Here is a 19,926-nt window from a genome sequence, read left to right on the forward strand (position 1 = left end):
CTCTCTGAGTTGCTATGCTAGCACTGAGTCTGTTGGGACAAACGGGGCATATTCCTTGCCACTTATGAACTCAACCTAGGAGGTACAGAGGGAAGAATACAATGAAATAAAAAAAAATGCAAATGTGATAGGTGTTGTATTACTAATAATGCTAAAGTGCTGTTGTAACACAGAGAAAGGAAAGGGTAATTCTGTCAAAATGGGGCTAGAGAAATTGGACCATGATACAGATGAAGCGGCATTTATACTCCAGTAAATTTTTATTTGGTCAGTGTTGATTTTCTGCACGTTTTCCAATATGTAAATATGAATCTCTGTTGTATATTTTAGACCGCAAAAGAATTAAAGTGCAACTGACATGTATGTGATAAAATAATGGGCAAAATTCTGCAAACTTTCATTGACTGTGTGATTGTGGGCAATTCCTTCATCATTCTAGGCCTCAGTTTGTTCAACTGAAAAATGATGAATTTGGACTAAATGGCATCTTGGGTTTCTTTTAGCAGGGACTAGATTAAATCTCAACTTTCTGTCAGCTCTGGAGTTTAAAAAAAGTTTTTTTTTTTCCTCCAATTTTTTTTTCCTCCCTCATCCCCCAACTTTTTAAACTCTGCTATGACTTGACTTTTTTCTTTTCCTTTATTTGATAGATTTTTCCCTTATAGTATTTCCTCTAATCTAAACTTTCATCATTACTAATCTCGTGAAGAATTCAGAATGGATAAACAGCTAATCGGAGTTACTAATCTGACATGGAAAGAGGGCAGACAGCAAAAGGTATAGTTGGTCATTAAAATTTATAATAGTGGATTTAAATCATAGGAAACTAACACTGTTTATAGAAAACTTAACCCGCTTTTATCTTATAGGATGGTATTAATTTAACTGAAAGGAAACCCATTTCAGATTTACATAAAAATTTAGGATTAATAATGCCTTCAAATATATTAATATTATTTTTCCTTTTTGAATGGAATAGTTTTAATTAAGTCTTGCTAATCCTTTTGGTTTAATCCCTGGAGCTGACTTATAAAACACTAAGGTTTTGAATCAAACTGTAAAAATCATCAAAGCTGAAAGTTACAGTGATAGCCACGGAAAGAGGGGGCTAGGAGGAAACAATACAGGATTTATAAACTAGGTCTAACAAACTAGCAATGCTTTAGACAATATAGATCTATAGGTCTATTAGATATAATTTCATATATATAATCTTTAAAATTAGTCATTGGGGAAAAGGTAATGGTGATTTATCAAATATATTTTCAGTATTTTACAGGCATTAGATTTTCTACAGCAACAACTTTTATTTTTCTTTCTAAAGACTCATTGGTATGTCAAACATGAAGGAGAGGATCTAGAGATTTATCATTTAACCTAGAAGAAGATGACCACAGAAATATTATTTTATTAATCCCCCTGGTAATATAATTACAATGTACTATTTGATTCTGAACTTCATAAGAGTGATGAGATGATCTGTTTAGAAGGTACTCTCAGCCCTCACTCTGCCTGCTTGCCTCCACCCTGCCTGCAATAATAACTAAATAGATAAATAAGTAAAACCAAAGCAAAACAAAACCGCTTTCCAATTCTTTAGGCAATGCTTCATAAACTTTTCCCAACCAAGGGCCCCTAATGAAAGAGAAGATTGAACATGCTCCCCTAGGGATCTGCAGCAAGTGTGACATTTCTTTGAAGTCATCTATTCTATTTTAAAAATTCATGTGAATTTTGCATTCCACTCCATAACATATATCTGTTTTATGTAAAAATGATGTGGTTTCCCCCAATATCCTTGCATTACAGAGCTCTAGGAAAATATGCTAAGTACATACCATCACCTTTCATAGTTCAAGATGCACATAAATTTTAGAAGGTTAGCTTTACAAGGAAACAAGGCAGTTATAAGATACATTTTTCCATGGATCCCACATATTTCCTACTTTTAGTTTTCTTTTCACTTCAAGGTAATTTTTTCCCTCTGTCAGTTACTTTGAGTATACCTTATATATACCTTAAGTAATGACCCAAAATACATCTATTTGTTATTCCAGACAGAAGAGATACTTATTCTATTAAAATAGGTACTTAGGTTCTAACAATCAAAAAACCTACAAGGGGGAGGAATACATATATACACTAATATATATACAAAACATAAACAACAAGGGTTTATATCATAAGGACTATATTCAGTATCTTATATAATGGAAAGTAATCTGAAAAAAATATACACATATATATAATTGAATCACTTTGCTGTATACCTGACACTAACACAATATTGTTAATTAACTATACTTCAATAAAAAAATGAAAACCAGAGGATTTTCAAAGGTGTAGGAAGAAAACAGAAAACACAAAAGATAGTTATTAGTAGTCATACAATCGTTCTTTAAATATGAAAAAGATAAAAATAATATAAAAATCATTAACTAGTTTCAACTTTCTTGTACCACTCCAGTTTAGAAAGAAAGGTACTTTTTTCTTTGTATAAGCAGTAATTTAACAAGGAGATAGGCCATAATTACAGAAAATAATTCCTATATAGTGTTGATCTATTTTTATTTTTGCTGGTTGGCTGTGAATACAGATATGCTAGCTATATCCACAGTATTGGAGGTGACAGAATATGATTCAAACAGAACTAAAATCTATATTAAGCAAACAAACATGCTAAACTTAAGCACCGAGGGAAAGCATTTAACTACAAAGAAGAAATTGGCTTGACCTTTCACACCACGTTCTGTTTTTCTCTTGCAGTCTAATTTCACAAGTATTTTCTCATAAGGGCTCAATAGTAACACATTTAAAAAAAAATAAGGAAATGTATCCCGAACAGTGATTTGACAAACATCAGGTGTCAGAGGACAGGGCACTTGAGATTCTCAGGCACAGGATGTAGCATGATACACAGAGATAGGATTATTAGAAAGGAATAAAAATGGCTCAAGGGAAAGTGTGTCTGGGCACACTGAGAGAAAACTAGAAGGGAATGAAAGGGGGAGGCAAGTAAGTGGAATATATGTAAGAACTTCTTGAGAACTCTGAGTCTAAATTTTATAGGGAAAGGAAAAGAACTAGTCACAATAACTTGACAGGGGATTGCTGAAGCCCAAACAGTAAGAAAGGGAGATCTTTTGCAACAGTTTTGTAAATATAATGACATTCATTTCATGAATACACGAAAGCAGAAATAAGCAAATATATCAGAGAGGTTTTGCTCTTAAAATGGATAGGAAGAGAGAAGTTGGTGAGATTGTAAAAGAAAACTATGTAAAAGATTTGCCAAAAGCCCAGAAGTAGGAAATAGAACTGAGTATAATACATACTTGGCTGAGAATGGAAGGATTACAGGTAGCCTTATAATTACTCTTCTCTAACAAGACAATAGTAACAACTATAATATTCATTAAATTAAAGGAGTTAAAGAAATTCCATTAATTTCATTAAAGAAAAACATTGAGGATGTGATCAACAATAGCAGAATGGCAGAGATGACCACTGGCCACTGAACAATATTATACATATGACATTCTGAGTTTTACAGACACACTTTTTTTCTGCTTCGAAGGACACTAACCAGTGTATATGGTCTGTAGTAAACTCAGGAAGCATATGCTTTTGAGTCCTTACTGAAAGTTCTCAGAGTTATAGAGAAGTGGAATTGTGTTGCTCTGCTCAGTCGTATCTGACTCTTTGCAAGCCTATGGACTGTAGCCCTCCAGGTTCCTCTATCCACAGAATTTTCCAGGCAAGAATACTGGAGTGGGTTGCCATTTCCTTCTCCAGAGAAGTGGAATTATCATAGTGTAATTTCAAATAAAAGCTTTATTGCTTACTTTTCTGATCCAAGAGGAAAAATGTACTCCACATCTATTGTTTCACCTTCAAAAAAAAATGTTTCCTTGATCCTTCCTTTCATCCGCTTTTCAACTTCTGGCAAAAGTAAATACTCACTAACCAACAAGGCTAATCAGTTCAAATTAAAGTCTGGAGACATTTTTCTTCTTCCTCAGTGATGTTTTCACCTATTCTAACACATTTCATGACTGTGCCTTGCTGGTACTGTTGACTGTCTGGACAGCATACTCCTTTTCCATGTCTGAAGAAATCCTAATTTTCATACTTCACCTTTTTGGCCTCTTTCACTATGCCTTCACTTAACTATCTATTCAAAAGTATTTTCCCTCTCATCTAAAGGAAAGGAAAGGAAAGTGAAGTTGCTCAGTCGTGTCCAACTCTTTGCGACCCCATGGACTGTAGCCTACCAGGCTCCTCTGTCCATGCCATTTTCCAGGCAATAGTACTGGAGTGGATTGCCATTTCCTTCTCCAGGGGATCTTCCCAACCCAGGGATCGGACCCAGGTCTCCTGCTTTACCGTCTGAGCCATCAGGGACGTCATCTAAACTACAGTCTATTTGCTTATAGCACTTCTCATATTCATCTCTGTTTTATATAGTATTTGTATACATGTCTTCTCTTCTAGATTTTAAATTCATTCTAGCAAAAACTATCTCACAATCATTTTGATATTACCAACAGCCCCACTGTATGGTTCTTTTGCAAACAATATACACTTAAGTGTTTATGAAATGAATGAACAAATATATTATCTGATCAGAGACACAAAAGCTTCAATAACCTAGAATTGCTAAAAAAAAAAAAAGTCAGTTAAAAGCAGGTTATTAAAATATACTATGTTGTCAAATACAAACTAAGGAAAACTATCTTCCTGCTTTTCTTAGGTCAGTAACCAAACAAAAAATATGATTAATGCTTACAGATTACCATTTAATATAATATTTAGGCAGGATGTAGTTTCAAATCAGTTATAAATCAATTACCTTTGCTTGCACTTTCTACATGCTCCAGTTCATCAGTAAATTTCAGGATATCCCGGTAATTTTCCTCACAAATTTCAGCAAGAAAATGCAAGAGGGTGGTTTTTTGATCTGCTGATTTAGTATCTCGGATCTGAAATGGAACAACGATAACTATTTTTAGTATTGTTCAGCAATATAAATATAGACTTTTACTTAAAGAAGTGAAATGAATGAATGAACTCAATTCATTATAATTAATACAACTTTTAAAAAAATGTCTAGGGTAGTTTCTACTGGGCTCTAGTAACAATGCGCTGGGTTTTAAAATGAACTCATTTTTAAAGAGAGAAAGGTGACCCAAAATGTAAATAAAAATAATAATAGACTTTCATCTGTATTTCTTAAAATGTCTAAATCATGATGGCAAAGTGAACTATTCTTTTCCTGAGAAAAGAACAACCACTTAAGTATTGATAATAACAGTCCAAATTAATGGATGTTTCTGTTATCAGCATTTTGGTCTTTGTATTATTTTAAAAATATATTCTTAAAAGCTGGATGCATCTATGAGGTTATATTTACTTCAGCCATCATCTATGCAAATTAAAATAAAAGAGCAAGTGCATTGTATGCTCTTTTACTTGCATGGGCCATCAAAAAAGAATAACTGAAGGCTTTTTAAGCTGATTTATAAACAGAATCTGACCACACAATCATGATAATATGTCAAATTTTATTTCTCTGCTTACACATTGTATCTTCTTTTCAGAGACACTAGAAAAGAGATGCTGCAGTTAGAATGATTAAAAAAAAACTTCAAAGTATAGGACCAAAAAAATCTATAATGAGAATCTAAGTATTTTCTTTAATATAACTGTTATATAAGACTAAGCTACAAATGAAATCAAGGATTTACTTAGAAACAAAGGACAAATATGGCATGAAATATCAAGTTTTCTCATTCTACTGGATGTTTTCATTCTATAATCCTTAGATGATGGGTTTGTCCACTGATGTCCATACTGATTTGGGGATTTTAGCTTTAAGGATTACTGTTTAGAATAAATGAATATTCTTTACAAACAGGCTTGTGAAAAGGCTTGGAGGATATTTAGGTAATTACTAAGTAATTTAATCCTTATTGTTTTAGTGGCTAAGGAAAAAAAATCACATTTACTCAATCAGGTCCATATTTTTTGTGTTACAGTTTATTAGCATAACTGTTAGATTCCAATGATATGAGCAAAGTAAAAGAAATGTTAGTCCTAAGGCTCAAAACAAACGGCAATAGGAGTCATGATGCTGGTAATTCCAAGGCAGGTAAAAATACTTAAAATTTTGCATTGTTATGCTGATGCACTAAACACTTTTAAGTACTACAAAGCTGAAATGACACAATTCAAGAATAAGCTATAAGAACAAAAAGCAACAAAACCCTAAAGAGCAATTTGTCTTAAGTCAGGCTCACAGCTGTAGAAGTCTCTGTAGGAGGTTCACTTTCCTAAAGAGAGGTCTTTTCTTGAGATTAGTGTTATATGTTCACAAAGTGCATCCCTTTCAGAGGATGCTAGCTACTCCAAGCAATAAGGAAATAAACATTTTCTTTGTTGTTGTTGTTGTTGTTGTTTCTTACAAACTACTTTAATTCCTAAATGTTCAAGCTGGAGTTATAAAAGGCAGAAGAACCAGAGATCAAATTGCCAACGTCCACTGGATCAACGAAAAAGCAAGAAGAGTTCCAGAAAAACATCAACTTTTGCTTTATTGACTACACCAAAGCCTTTGACTGTGTGGATCAAAACAAACTGTGGAAAATTCTTCAGGAGATGGGAAAACCAGAGCAACTGATCTGCCTCCTGAGAAATTTGTAGGCAGTTCAAGAAGCAACAGTTAGAACTGGACATAGAACAACAGACTGGTTCCAAATTGGGAAAGGAGTACATCAAGGCTGTAAACTATCACCCTGCTTATTTAACTTCTATGCAGAGTACATCATGAGAAATGCTGGGCTGGAAGAAGCACAAGCTGGAATCAAGATTGCCGGGAGAAATATCACCTCAGATATGCAGATGACACCACTCTTATGGCAGGAAGTGAAGAAGAACTAAAGAGCCTCTTGATGAAAGTGAAAGAGGAGAGTGAAAAACTTGTTTTAAAACTCAACATTCAGAAATCTAAGATCATGGCATCTGGTCCCAAAACTTCATTGCAAATAGATGAGTAAACAATGGAAACAGTGAGAGCCTTTATTCTTGGGGGCTCTAAAATCACTGCAGATGGTGACTGTAGCCGTGAAATTAGAAGACGCTTTGGAAGAAAAGCTATGATCAACACAGACAGCCTATTAAAAAGCAGGGACATTACTTTGCCAACAATAGTCCATCTAGTCAAAGCTATGGTTTTTCCAGTATTCATGTATGGATGTGAGACTTGGACTATAAAGAAAGCTGAGCACTGAAGAATTGATGCTTTTTAACTGTGGGGTTGGAGAAGACTTGAGAGTCCCTTGGACTGCAAGGAGATCCAACCAGTCCATCCCAAAGGAAATCAGTCCTGAATATTCATTGGAAGGACTGATGCTGAAGCTGAAACTCCAATACTTTGCCACCTGATGCAAAGAATCGACTCACTGGAAAAGACCCTGATGCTAGGAAAGAGGGAAGGTGGGAGCAGAAGGGGATGACAGAGGATGAGATGGTTGAATGGGATCAACGAGGCAATGGACATGAGTCTGAGTAGGCTCCAGGAGTTGGTGATGAACAGGGAAGCCTGGCTTGCTACCGTCCATAAGGTCTCAAGGAGTCAGACATGACTAAGTGACTGAAGTCAACTGAAAAATATTAGGTACTTAAAGAAATTGAAAGCACATCTTCCTAAAGGAGGGAAATTGATCTGTATTTTATGAAATCTATGGAGACAAACTATTTACACACAGAGAGACAAACACAGGGCCCAACAATAAAAACCTATGCAGTTTTTTAGGATACCACACTGGAGAAGAATATCAATTTTCTTTTTAAAAATGCACAAGGCCAATACTGGAAAGGAAAACACAAGAATAGAAAAATAGCACTGTGCTCGTATGGCAACCTTGTGGGTGATTCAAAAACTCCCTTTTTGACATGCATGCTTATAAGTGCTTAATTTTCAGAATTCTCAGATGCGAAGCATAACATTTCAGTTAAATATCTTTATCGAAATCAGAAAGAGTAGTCAGTTGTGATCTCTCCATTTTCATTTCTAATTTTATTGATTTGATTTTTCTCTCTTTGCTTCTTGATGAGTCTGGCTAATGGTTTGTCAATTTTATTTATCCTTTCAAAGAACCAGCTTTTGGCTTTGTTGATTTTTGCTATGGTCTCTTTTGTTTCTTTTGCATTTATTTCTGCCCTAATTTTTAAGATTTCTTTCCTTCTACTAACTCTGGGGTTCTCCAACTCTTCTTTTTCTAGTTGCTTCAGTTGTAGAGTTAGGTTGTTTATTTGACTTTTTTCTTGCTTCTTGAGGTATGCCTGTATTGCTATGAACTTTCCTCTTAGCACTGCTTTTATAGTGTCCCACAGGTTTTGGGTTGTTGTGTTTTCATTTTCATTCGTTTCTATGCATATTTTGATTTCTTTTTTGATTTCTTCTGTGATTTGTTGGTTATTCAGAAGTGTGTTGTTCAACCTCCATATGTTGGAATTTTTAATAGTTTTTCTCCTGTAATTGAGATATAATCTTAAGAGACTACTATCAGCAGTTGTATGCCAATAAAATGGACAACATGGAAGAAATGGACAAATTCTTAGAAAAGTACAATTTTCCAAAACTGAACCAGGAAGAAATAGAAAACCTTAACAGACCCATCACAAGCACAGAAATTGATACTGTAATCAGAAATCTTCCAGCAAACAAAAGCCCAGGTCCAGATGGCTTCACAGCTGAATTCTACCAAAAATTTCGAGAAGAGCTAACACCTATCCTACTCAAACCCTAATTTCCAGAAAATTGCAGAGGAAGGTAAACTTCCAAACTCATTCTATGAGGCCACCATCACCCTAATACCAAAACCTGACAAAGATGTCACAAAAAAAGAAAACTACAGGCCAATATCTCTGATGAACATAGATGCAAAAATCCTCAACAAAATTCTAGCAATCAGAATCCAACAACACATTAAAAAGATCATACACCATGACCAAGTGGGCTTTATCCCAGGGATGCAAGGATTCTTCAATATCCGCAAATCAATCAATGTAATTCACCACATTAACAAATTGAAAAATAAAAACCATCTGATTATCTCAATAGATGCAGAGAAGGCCTTTGACAAAATTCAACATCCATTTATGATAAAAACTCTCCAGAAAGCAGGAATAGAAGGAACATACCTCAACATAATAAAAGCTATCTATGACAAACCCACAGCAAACATTATCCTCAATGGTGAAAAATTGAAAGCATTTCCCCTAAAGTCAGGAACAAGACAAGAGTGTCCACTTTCACCGCTACTATTCAACATAGTTCTGGAAGTTTTGGCCACAGCAATCAGAGCAGAAAAAGAAATAAAAGGAATCCAAATTGGAAAAGAAGAAGTAAAACTCTCACTGTTTGCAGATGACATGATCCTCTACATGGAAAACCCTAAAGACTCCACCAGAAAATTACTAGAGCTCATCAATGAATATAGTAAAGTTGCAGGATAGAAAATCAACACACAGAAATCCCTTGCATTCCTATACACGAATAATGAGAAAGTAGAAAAAGAAATTAAGGAAACAATTCCATTCACCATTGCAACAAAAAGAATAAAATACTTAGGAATATATCTACCTAAAGAAACTAAAGACCTATATATAGGAAACTATAAAACACTGATGAAAGAAATCAAAGAGGACACTAATAGATGGAGAAATATACCATGTTCATAGATTGGAAGAATCAATATAGTGAAAATGAGTATACTACCCAAAGCAATTTACAAATTCAATGCAATCCCTATCAAGCTACCAGCCACATTTTTCACAGAACTAGAACAAATAATTTCAAGATTTGTATGGAAATACAAAAAACCTCGAATAGCCAAAGCAATCTTGAGAAAGAAGAATGGAACTGGAGGAATCAACTCGCCTGACTTCAGGCTCTACTACAAAGCCACAGTCATCAAGACAGTATGGTACTGGCACAAAGACAGACATATAGATCAATGGAACAAAATAGAAAGCCCAGAGATAAATCCACACACATATGGACACCTTATCTTTGACAAAGGAGGCAAGAATATACAATGGAGTAAAGACAATCTCTTTAACAAGTGGTGCTGGGAAAACTGGTCAACCACTTGTAAAAGAATGAAACTAGATCACTTTCTAACACCGCACACAAAAATAAACTCAAAATGGATTAAAGATCTAAATGTAAGATCAGAAACTATAAAACTCCTAGAGGAGAACATAGGCAAAACACTCTCAGACATAAATCACAGCAGGATCCTCTATGATCCACCTCCCAGAATGCTGGAAATAAAAGCAAAAATAAACAAATGGGACCTAATTAAAATTAAAAGCTTCTGCACAACAAAGGAAAATATAAGCAAGGTGAAAAGACAGCCTTCTGAATGGGAGAAAATAATAGCAAATGAAGCAACTGACAAACAACTAATCTCAAAAATATACAAGCAACTTCTGCAGCTCAACTCCAGAAAAATAAACGACCCTATCAAAAAATGGGCCAAAGAACTAAATAGACATTTCTCCAAAGAAGACATACGGATGGCTAACAAACACATGAAAAGATGCTCAACATCACTCATTATTAGAGAAATGCAAATCAAAACCACAATGAGGTACCACTTCACACCAGTCAGAATGGCTGCGATCCAAAAATCTGCAAGCAATAAATGCTGGAGAGGGTGTGGAGAAAAGGGAACCCTTCTACACTGTTGGTGGGAATGCAAACTAGTACAGCCACTATGGAGAACAGTGTGGAGATTCCTTAAAAAATTGCAAATAGAACTACCTTATGACCCAGCAATCCCACTTCTGGGCATACACACCGAGGAAACCAGAATTGAAAGAGACACATGTACCCCAATGTTCATCGCAGCACTGTTTATAATAGCCAGGACATGGAAACAACCTAGATGTCCATCAGCAGATGAATGGATAAGAAAGCTGTGGTACATATACACAATGGAGTATTACTCAGCTGTTAAAAAGAATTCATTTGCATCAGTTCTGATGAGATGGATGAAACTGGAGCCGATTATACAGAGTGAAGTAAGCCAGAAAGAAAAACACCAATACAGTATACTAACACATATATATGGAATTTAGGAAGATGGCAATGACGACCCTGTATGCAAGACAGGGAAAGAGACACAGATGTGTATAACGGACTTTTGGACTCAGAGGGAGAGGGAGAGGGTGGGATGATTTGGGAGAATGACATTCTAACATGTATACTATCATGTGAATTGAATCGCCAGTCTATGTCTGACGCAGGATGCAGCATGCTTGGGGCTGGTGCATGGGGATGACCCAGAAAGATGTTATGGGGAGGGAGGTGGGAGGGGGGTTCATGTTTGGGAATGCATGTAAGAATTAAAGATTTTAAAATTTAAAAAATAAAAAACTAAAAATAAAAAAAAATAAAAAAATAAAAAAAAAGAAAGAGTAGTCAACAGAGTTGCATGACTTTTCTAGATTTCTAACATTGCCTTCAAGGCATGGACAAAGATGGCCACATGCTTATCTTGTCAAGCTGAGAAATATTTTAGTTGGTATGGGAGATGACTTGCTAAATCTGTATTGAAATGTTTATTTTTTAAATAACATTACACCAAGAGTCTATCTTGTGGTTTCAAACTGGCAGGGAATATTAACAACAAATATGTGGTCTTTTAAACATTTTTCTCTATGCCCATGACACTTAGACCAATCATTTAAAAATGAACATATAATATCAAAACATAAGGGTAAAGCATCTTTACATATTAAAGTATATTTACTTTGTATTATCAAGGCTTCAGTGTCTCTTACTGTGTCTATACTATCCACACATTAGTCATCATCTCTCTCAGGACCTATTGAATGGTTCAATGTCAAGCACAGAAAGCAACTAAGAACATTCACCTTCATCACTTCTAATGGCTAAAGACAATTATCCAATAATTTGCTCTTCCAAGTGTACTCACTAGCTATAGACATCTCCTGGGGTAGTATAAAGGTAACCTGACTATGTTCAAAATCACTTACAAAGTGTTTGGGTTAGTTTACTAATAAATAAAATTAACTTTGTTTTGGTATCAGGTTAACTCAGTATAACATGCAAAAGGATGAACAAAATGGCCACCCTATAATCCTCTGTCTTGTACCTATTTTCAAACAATATAATCACAAATAGCTCCAGAAATTGGAATTATTTGAAAAAGCTAAAAACATTTTATATCTTAATAAAGTGAGTTATCAGTGAATGACATCAATAAAAATAGAGCAATTCACTATATTCACTGATTAACTGCCAGTTAATAAACCACATAGTGATTTTAATTATAATCATCTGACCAATAAATGTTATACATAAAGATTAATAACTGAATTTATACTAACTGTATCGACCTAATCTTTAATAACTTTCTGAAATGGTACATGAGTACAAAATACCTTTAACAGATTAACACATTTCTCTAGCAAATTCTGATCATTTTTTCCCTAATAAACAGGAGTGCTATGTTATGAAAGATACTATTTATATGTGATGTGTTCAAATACATTTCCAAAACTTTAGTTAGGGAGATGGCAAAATATCTGAATAACCAATTGCCTTATAAAAGATTTATTTTGAACATTCTCATTCGAGCCTGAAAACCTGCAGTGTTCACCTTATTTTTGAAATCAGTTGGACTGAACACAAAGCAGGCAGCACACAGCCAGAGTGCCTGAGCCAACATTTAATCATACATGTCAGTCACACTCAGTCTTTCTGCGAAGGACCCCTTCTATAGGTAATTTTCCCTTCTCCTGAGATTTAAGCCTATTTCTTCTTGCTCTGTCGTCAGCGGAAACTGAAAATAACTGGTCACTCTCCTCTGTATAACCACCTCTCACAAGTGTGAAAACTCCCTTTCTCAGGTGTCCTTTGCTCTTAAACCAAGCTATTTCAGTTCATTTAACCTCGCCACACAAATGTTAGTTTTTAAATGTTTAATTTTGTCAGAATGATTAGGACCCATTCAAAGTTTCCATTGCGAAGTCTCCCTTCAGCTACTAGAAAAGCACACCAACTTCTTGATTTTGCATTTAAAGCCCTTTCTCAGCTGCCCCTTGCCTGCCTTTCTAATGTGTCCCCTGCTGCTTTCTCGTACCTATTTTTCTCTTCCGTTTGATTACAACTGCTTGAACATACCATACAGTGTCACACCAGTGTGCTTTTGTGCATCTTGTGCTCTCCATAGACTCTCCTCCTCTTTTCTCTCTGCCAAGTGAATACCTACTCACATTTCAAGAGCACTCAAGTACTCCTTCCTTTCTGAAGACCCCGCTAAGGAATAATTTATTCCTTCCTTTGCTATGTTCCTTCACCATAAACATTTCAACACAGTACTTTCTCCAGTCAGTATGAGCTCTTTCAAGGGAAGAAACCTTGTTTCACTAATACTTATTGTCCACAGTACCTAGGAGCATCATAGTACACACCTAGGGAGGCAATCAATGCTTCTGAATGAAGATTTTTCTCCACATCAGTTCCCACCTGTGAGGCCACAGAACAATTCTTCTAAATTAAAGTATACTCTTGTTCTGTGTGCATGTGTACACATATGCAGACACACACATATACATACATACACATACAGAAATATTGACCACAAAGCCCAGACTTTTTCAGGACACCATTATCTGTTGTGAGTTATATGAGAGGGGATGCCAGAGCAAAGTTCCAATGTCCCCTTGGGAAATGAAGCACTAAACATTTATAAGGGGAGACAGGTTAGGAGCAAAGCAATTATGAATGTAGAAGTACACTTGATGATTCAATGTGGGCTGGACACTAGAGATCAGACATAAACAATATACGGGATCAGAGATAAACAATAAATGGTACTTTCAAAGCCCCCAAAGCCTAGCATTTACAAGAAAACGCAAACTTATACAGAAAGGGGATGATGTAGAAGAGTAATTTTGTAGAAAGTGTCAAGGACTGATATATCTAAAATGATAATGAGTACATGAAAAAAAAAAAGCCAAAGAAAGGACAAATTTAAGACACACTGTGAAAACAAACCACATTAAGCCATTGAAGAGAAATACCTAGGATGACGGAAAGGGAAAGATCAGACTCCAAAAGTTTTAAATTTGGGTGATTAAAAGAATGGTTGTATTGGAAACAGAACTGCCATATGACCCAGCAATCCCACTGCTGTGCATACACACCAAGGAAACCAGAATTGAAAGAGACACGTGGACCGCAATGTTCATCACAGCACTGTTTACAATAGCCAGGACATGGAAGCAACCTAGATGTCTAGATGTCCATCGGCAGACGAATGGATAAGAAAGCTGTGGTACATATACTCAGTGGAATATTACTCAGCCATTAAAAAGAATGCATTTGAATCAGTTCTAATGCAGAGGATGAAATTGGAGCCTATTATACAGAGTGAAGTAAGTCAGAAAGAAAAACACCAATACAGTATATTATCACATATATATGGAATTTAGAAAGATGGAAATGATGACCCTATATGTAACATAGCAAAAGAGACACAGATGTAAAGAACAGGCTGTTGGACTCTGTGATAGAAGGCAAGGGTGGGATAATTTGAGAGAATAGCTTTGAAGCATGTATATTATCATCTGTGAAATAGATCTCTAGTCCTGGTTCGATGCATGAGACAGGGTGCTCAGGGCCGGTGCACTGGGATGACCCAGAGGGATGGGATGGGGAAGGAGGGTCAGGATGGGGAACACATGTACACCCATGGCTGATTCATGTGAATGTATGCAGAAACCACCACAATATTGTAAAGTCATTAGCCTCCAATTAAAACTTTTAAAAAAGAGAAAAAAAATTAAGAATGGTTATATTGAGAAAGCGGTAACTCTCTAGAGTAAGCTGGCTTTGAGAAGGAGGTAGCAGTTTGTTTTTTAAACGTCGAGTCGTAGCTATGTGAAGCTAATCTATAATAATGCTTCTTAAATATCCGTATGACCATGCCATTCTCTCCCTTCAAAAAAATAATGGTTCTCTACAACTCATATAAAGAGGTTCACATTTCTAATCAGAATAGTTATTGAGCACAGACTGGATTCAGACAGTACTGGGTTTGAACCTTCACTCTATACCATTCACTACTTGTGCGACCTTGGGCAAGTGACCTCAATACTCTATGCCTCAGCTTTCTGATCCGTAAAATGGGCATTAGATAAGACTTGTAGAATTTAATAAGATAGTCTATTATCATGCCCAGGATCACCGTCTAGATCAGAAGTGATAAGAATCTACTTTAGCTTCCCATCTTCATACAGAGTAAGTCATTACCATAACCTAAAAGCCCCTCTGTGACCTGGACCACCATCACCAGTGAGATCTTAGCTCTAGCTACTGTCCCTCACCAGCCCCCTTGAGCCATGCTTGACCTCCATTCTGTGGCTCCTTGAATTTACCAGGCATGTGTCTCACTCAGAGCCTGTGCATGTACTTTTTCTCTGCCTGCAAGTTTTCACTTTTATGCACCAGCATGGCTAGCTCCTTCTCATCTTTCAAGATCTGTACTCAAAAGTCACTTTCTCATTATGTTCTTTTCTGGTTACTCTATTGAAACTTGCAATCTACTCTCAAAATATCTCTTACCTCTCTCCCTCTTATATTTTTCTCCATAGCAATCATCATAAATATACTTATTTTTAATATTTTATTATAATAAAATTATTACATTTATATTTAGATTATATAATAAAAATACTTATATTTGTATTATCTGTCTCTCTCTGGTACAATGTCAGCTACACAAGTAGAGGGCATTTTTTGGTCTGCTTTGTTCACTTTCACATACTCAGAATCTAGAACAATGGCTGGCATGTAACAGGTACTTAATATATATTTACTGAATGCATGAATGTGGAAGGTTTCCATTCATTTTCTTATGTTCTTCTTGACCTAAAATGCCTTCTTCCTTCATCATGTGGTAGTAGCCTATACCCCCTTCAAGGGGGATGAGAACCAACATTTCTAACCTATCTATCATGTGCCTATGGGCCAGGTACTTTGAGAAGTGTTTCAAATGTGTCATCTTTTGTTCAAAAAATCATGAAAATATTCAGTTATTAACAAGCCCATTTTATAGGTAAGGAACCAGGTTTAGAGTGCTTAAGTAACTTGACCTTGGTCAAGAGTTGGTGCCAGAATACAACATGGTAACTTATGAAAATTGGGTGTCTATCACATTCTGGACTGAATTAAGCATCAAGGGTGATGAAGGTGATGGGACTGGGGGACAGGGTCATTCTGGGAGAGTAGTGCTAATGATCCTCTCTGAACTTTCCTGAACAGAATTAATTAATTTTGCTTTTATTTTCTCATAGTGATTTATATAAACTTTGGTTAAAGGATTTATTCCATAATATATCATTTTGTTTACACAAGGAGTCTCACCTGTCAAACTGTGAACTACTTAAGAAAGAAGAAAAAATATAATTTTGTTTAGCAAATGTTTGTTGAATGAATAAATGCTACAGAGAGCCCAAAGATAATGAGAACTGACTTGATGATTAGAGAAATCTTCCATGACCTTCATGCACAGTTTCAATACATTGCCAGTGGTGCAAACTTAAAAAGACTGGATAGCCAGAAAGAGAAGGTAACATGTAAGGTAACTGATTAAAAATATTGATTATGGGTAACAAATAGCTAGATAATAGAGTGGGCAGCAGAGCTGGCAGCTGGAAAATGGTGAAGCTAGTAACAAAGATTATTATGTTTTTTTGTCCTAAATAAGTTCAACATAATTAAGTCTGTGGGGATTAGGCAATGGAAGAAGTAAACATTAAAAATCATGAGAAAGGAAAATGCATAGGCACTGGTTATTTCACTCATTCTCAAACCATGGTTCCTGAACCAATAGATTCAGCATCACCTATGGACTTGATCGAAATTCAAAAATGAGGGCCATGCATGAAACTGACTAAACCAGAAACTCGAAGGGTAGGGGCCCATCAATATGTTTTAATATATTGGCCAAAAAATCTTGATAGTACCTCCAGATGATTGAGGCATGCTAAAGTTTGAGAACCACTAGTCTTCTTCAAAGGAAATTTCTAGACAAGATGTTTGCCAGGGCCCTGTCATAATTACTTCCACATATAAAAAGTTGAAGTGCCGACATAACTCCAAAGCTTACTGTTAATTTAAAACTAGCAATCTGTGACATCTGAAGGACACAATCACAATCACTCTGAATGTTCCTGATTAATTTATATTAAAAATGAGACTGATTAGTATCAGAACTTACCATCTACTCATCTACTCATCTAAGAACTGATGACCCAAACAGTATGTCCAAAGCTCATAAGTCTTTAAAACTCTCCCTCATCCTTCCCCTAAAAGTGTATTGAAAATACAGCTACCTGATGCTGTAGTGTGTCTTATCATCCTTGTATTATCAGGGTGATGGGCTAGACAACCCAGAAGATCCTTTATGACTTCCAACTGTAATTCAAGGTGCAAAAGTAACTTCTTATTAGCAAATCTGAATTACTGTTGAAATATTTGCTCAAGAATTTTGGATTAGAGTATCAAATTTCAATGCAAGACATCAGGTTTCAATGCTTTCCATAAAAAGTCTTACCTTACGAATTTATTTCTCCAGTTCTAATTTCTAGGCTAATGTGTGCTGGCTCTAAGTAAACAAACACCATGATATATTTAAGCAGGTTTAAAAATATTAAAACTTCAATGTGATGGAATATAAAAATACAATAAAATAGTGAATATATAACAGAAAAGAAGCAGACTCATAGATCTAGAGAATAAACTAATGGTTATCAGTGGGGAGGGGGAAGGGCACAACAGGGGTAAGGGGACTAAGAGGTACAAACTATTACGTATAAAATAAGCTACAAAGATATATTATACAACAGGGGGAATGTAGCAAATCTTTTAAAATAACTATAAATGGAGTATAACCTTTAAAAATTGTGAATCAGTATATTGTAGACGTGGACCTTATATAATATCATGTATATCAACTTTACTTGAATAGAAAAAGAAAAAACTTCAATGTGAGATAAAAGTTCATGTCTCTAGATTATATCAGAAGGAAGACCTTTCTAGACATGCCTGCTCCCTTTTCCCCTAGTGTTTATACAAATGGCTACGGTGAAACTTAGCAACTTATCAACAGGTCCTTTACTCAGGAAAATTCAGAAATGCCTAATCCCTCAGCATCAAGGAAAGAGCTCGAACAGATAGCAACACAACAGGACCCACATTTATACTGAACTGTCCTTAGAAAGAAAGGATGTAGGGAAAAGCAGTGAAGGAATATGGTAGAATCATTGGAATAAACCCAGCTAGACTACCAATACGATCAGATCATTCAACTTCATTTCTTTTAGTAGAAATGTTCCCTAATCATGGCTTCTTTTTCCCTATTGTATTTTTATATTCATGGAACAGTTAATATTTAAGCAATCATGAATGCTTCAGTGCATATATCAAAACAACTGCTATTGTGTGCCAGTCTCGGTACAGCACATGAATTCTAATGTTTGTCTCCTTTATTTAAGCAAAATTAAGTTCTGTGTTCTCTGCCAAGGGTTGTTTACAAATTATTGCTTTCTTCAATACCACCACACACTACAATAACATTGAGAAAGATAATGTATTTTTAAGGATTGCAATTACCATAAAGACATTAGCTCTGTAGCAACGACCAGACAAGTTTCATACATGCTTTCCTGGCTTTATTTCTAACTCTCACCCCAAATGCTTTCCTGGTGCTACATGACCAGGGCTGACACTAATTCAGCCAAACGTAATATACAGTAGAAAGATGTCTTAATTCTTTATGTAAATGTGACTGTCCTTTTTTCTTTTAACATTCTTAATTTGAGTGCTACAATGTATTTCAAAAAAAAAAGGGAACAGATAATATCAATTGTGTTAAAGTCAAGCAATTTAAGAGTTTTATACTTGTTTGCTTCACTTATAGCAGCAGTCTCTGAAAGGAGAGCTTAAACTTGAAAACCATGATAACATTAAATGGCATAAAGACTCATCTCAATTGCCATCTTCCGGCTCAGCAGGGCAGTGGTGATGTCAGTTTCCAAGAGAAGACAAATTTTGCTTTCCTGTTCTTCCTGCTCCACCTCTCGGCATTTTTCCTTCTATCCCTACTTACTTATTCAAGGAGAATACTCTGCATATGCATTAGCCTGAAGTAGTCAGCACCAGTGGCAAATCAACAACCATTTGTCCTCATTTGAGGCAAGACCAGAAAGAATTAATGAATCATGTCTATACTTTAAAAACTAAAGCTGTTCTGGCACTTTCAAATGCTCTTAATCAACCTGCCTATAGGTTTACCAAATAGTTCTTCTGAGAATAGTTTGAACAAAAATCAAGGTATTCTAAATTAGTATAGAAATACTTTACAAACACGAATATCCCTAAGGTCTTCAGTGGTTTCCTCTCAGAAATGGTTTAAGCATTTAACTGAAACTTGCAACTTGTATTGTCATGAGAATTTTACTTAACAAAACTGTTTTATATGCATGAGGTTTGAAAATAAGCGAAGGGATTTTGGATTTGTTTATTTTATGTTTTTCCTGTACTTCACCACCACCAAATAGGTGTATATAACTGATATTGCTATCTATATACGGTGTAAATAAATGACTTTTGGAGGTGTGACATTAGTGGCTTTAAGAACAACTAACCTATTTAAGAACAACCTTTAAGGCCTACGTTATACAATATTGCCAAATTATAATTAGAATCTGTGTAACCACTGTTTAGGGATGAGTTACATAATTAGCTATCCCCAGTCATTCATTTTCATGACTGTATACTATTCCACCCCATGAATATACTTTAAGTATAGTCTCATGCTGACC

The 19,926-nt window shown here is 35.5% G+C and overlaps 1 protein-coding gene across 6 annotated transcripts in view; it reads right to left on the bottom strand.

The window, feature by feature from the left end:
* DIAPH2 (diaphanous related formin 2) overlaps positions 1-19,926 on the bottom strand; it is a 968,993-nt gene that overhangs the window by 428,811 nt on the left and 520,256 nt on the right. For all 6 annotated transcript variants that reach the window (XM_070291115.1, XM_070291113.1, XM_070291114.1 and 3 more), the window contains one exon: positions 4,853-4,982. In XM_070291115.1, the coding sequence (XP_070147216.1) occupies positions 4,853-4,982 (130 nt within the window). The remainder of the gene's footprint in view (positions 1-4,852; positions 4,983-19,926) is intronic.

This window comes from Ovis canadensis, chromosome X (genome assembly GCF_042477335.2).
Source record: "Ovis canadensis isolate MfBH-ARS-UI-01 breed Bighorn chromosome X, ARS-UI_OviCan_v2, whole genome shotgun sequence".
NCBI classification, from domain to species: domain Eukaryota; kingdom Metazoa; phylum Chordata; class Mammalia; order Artiodactyla; family Bovidae; genus Ovis; species Ovis canadensis.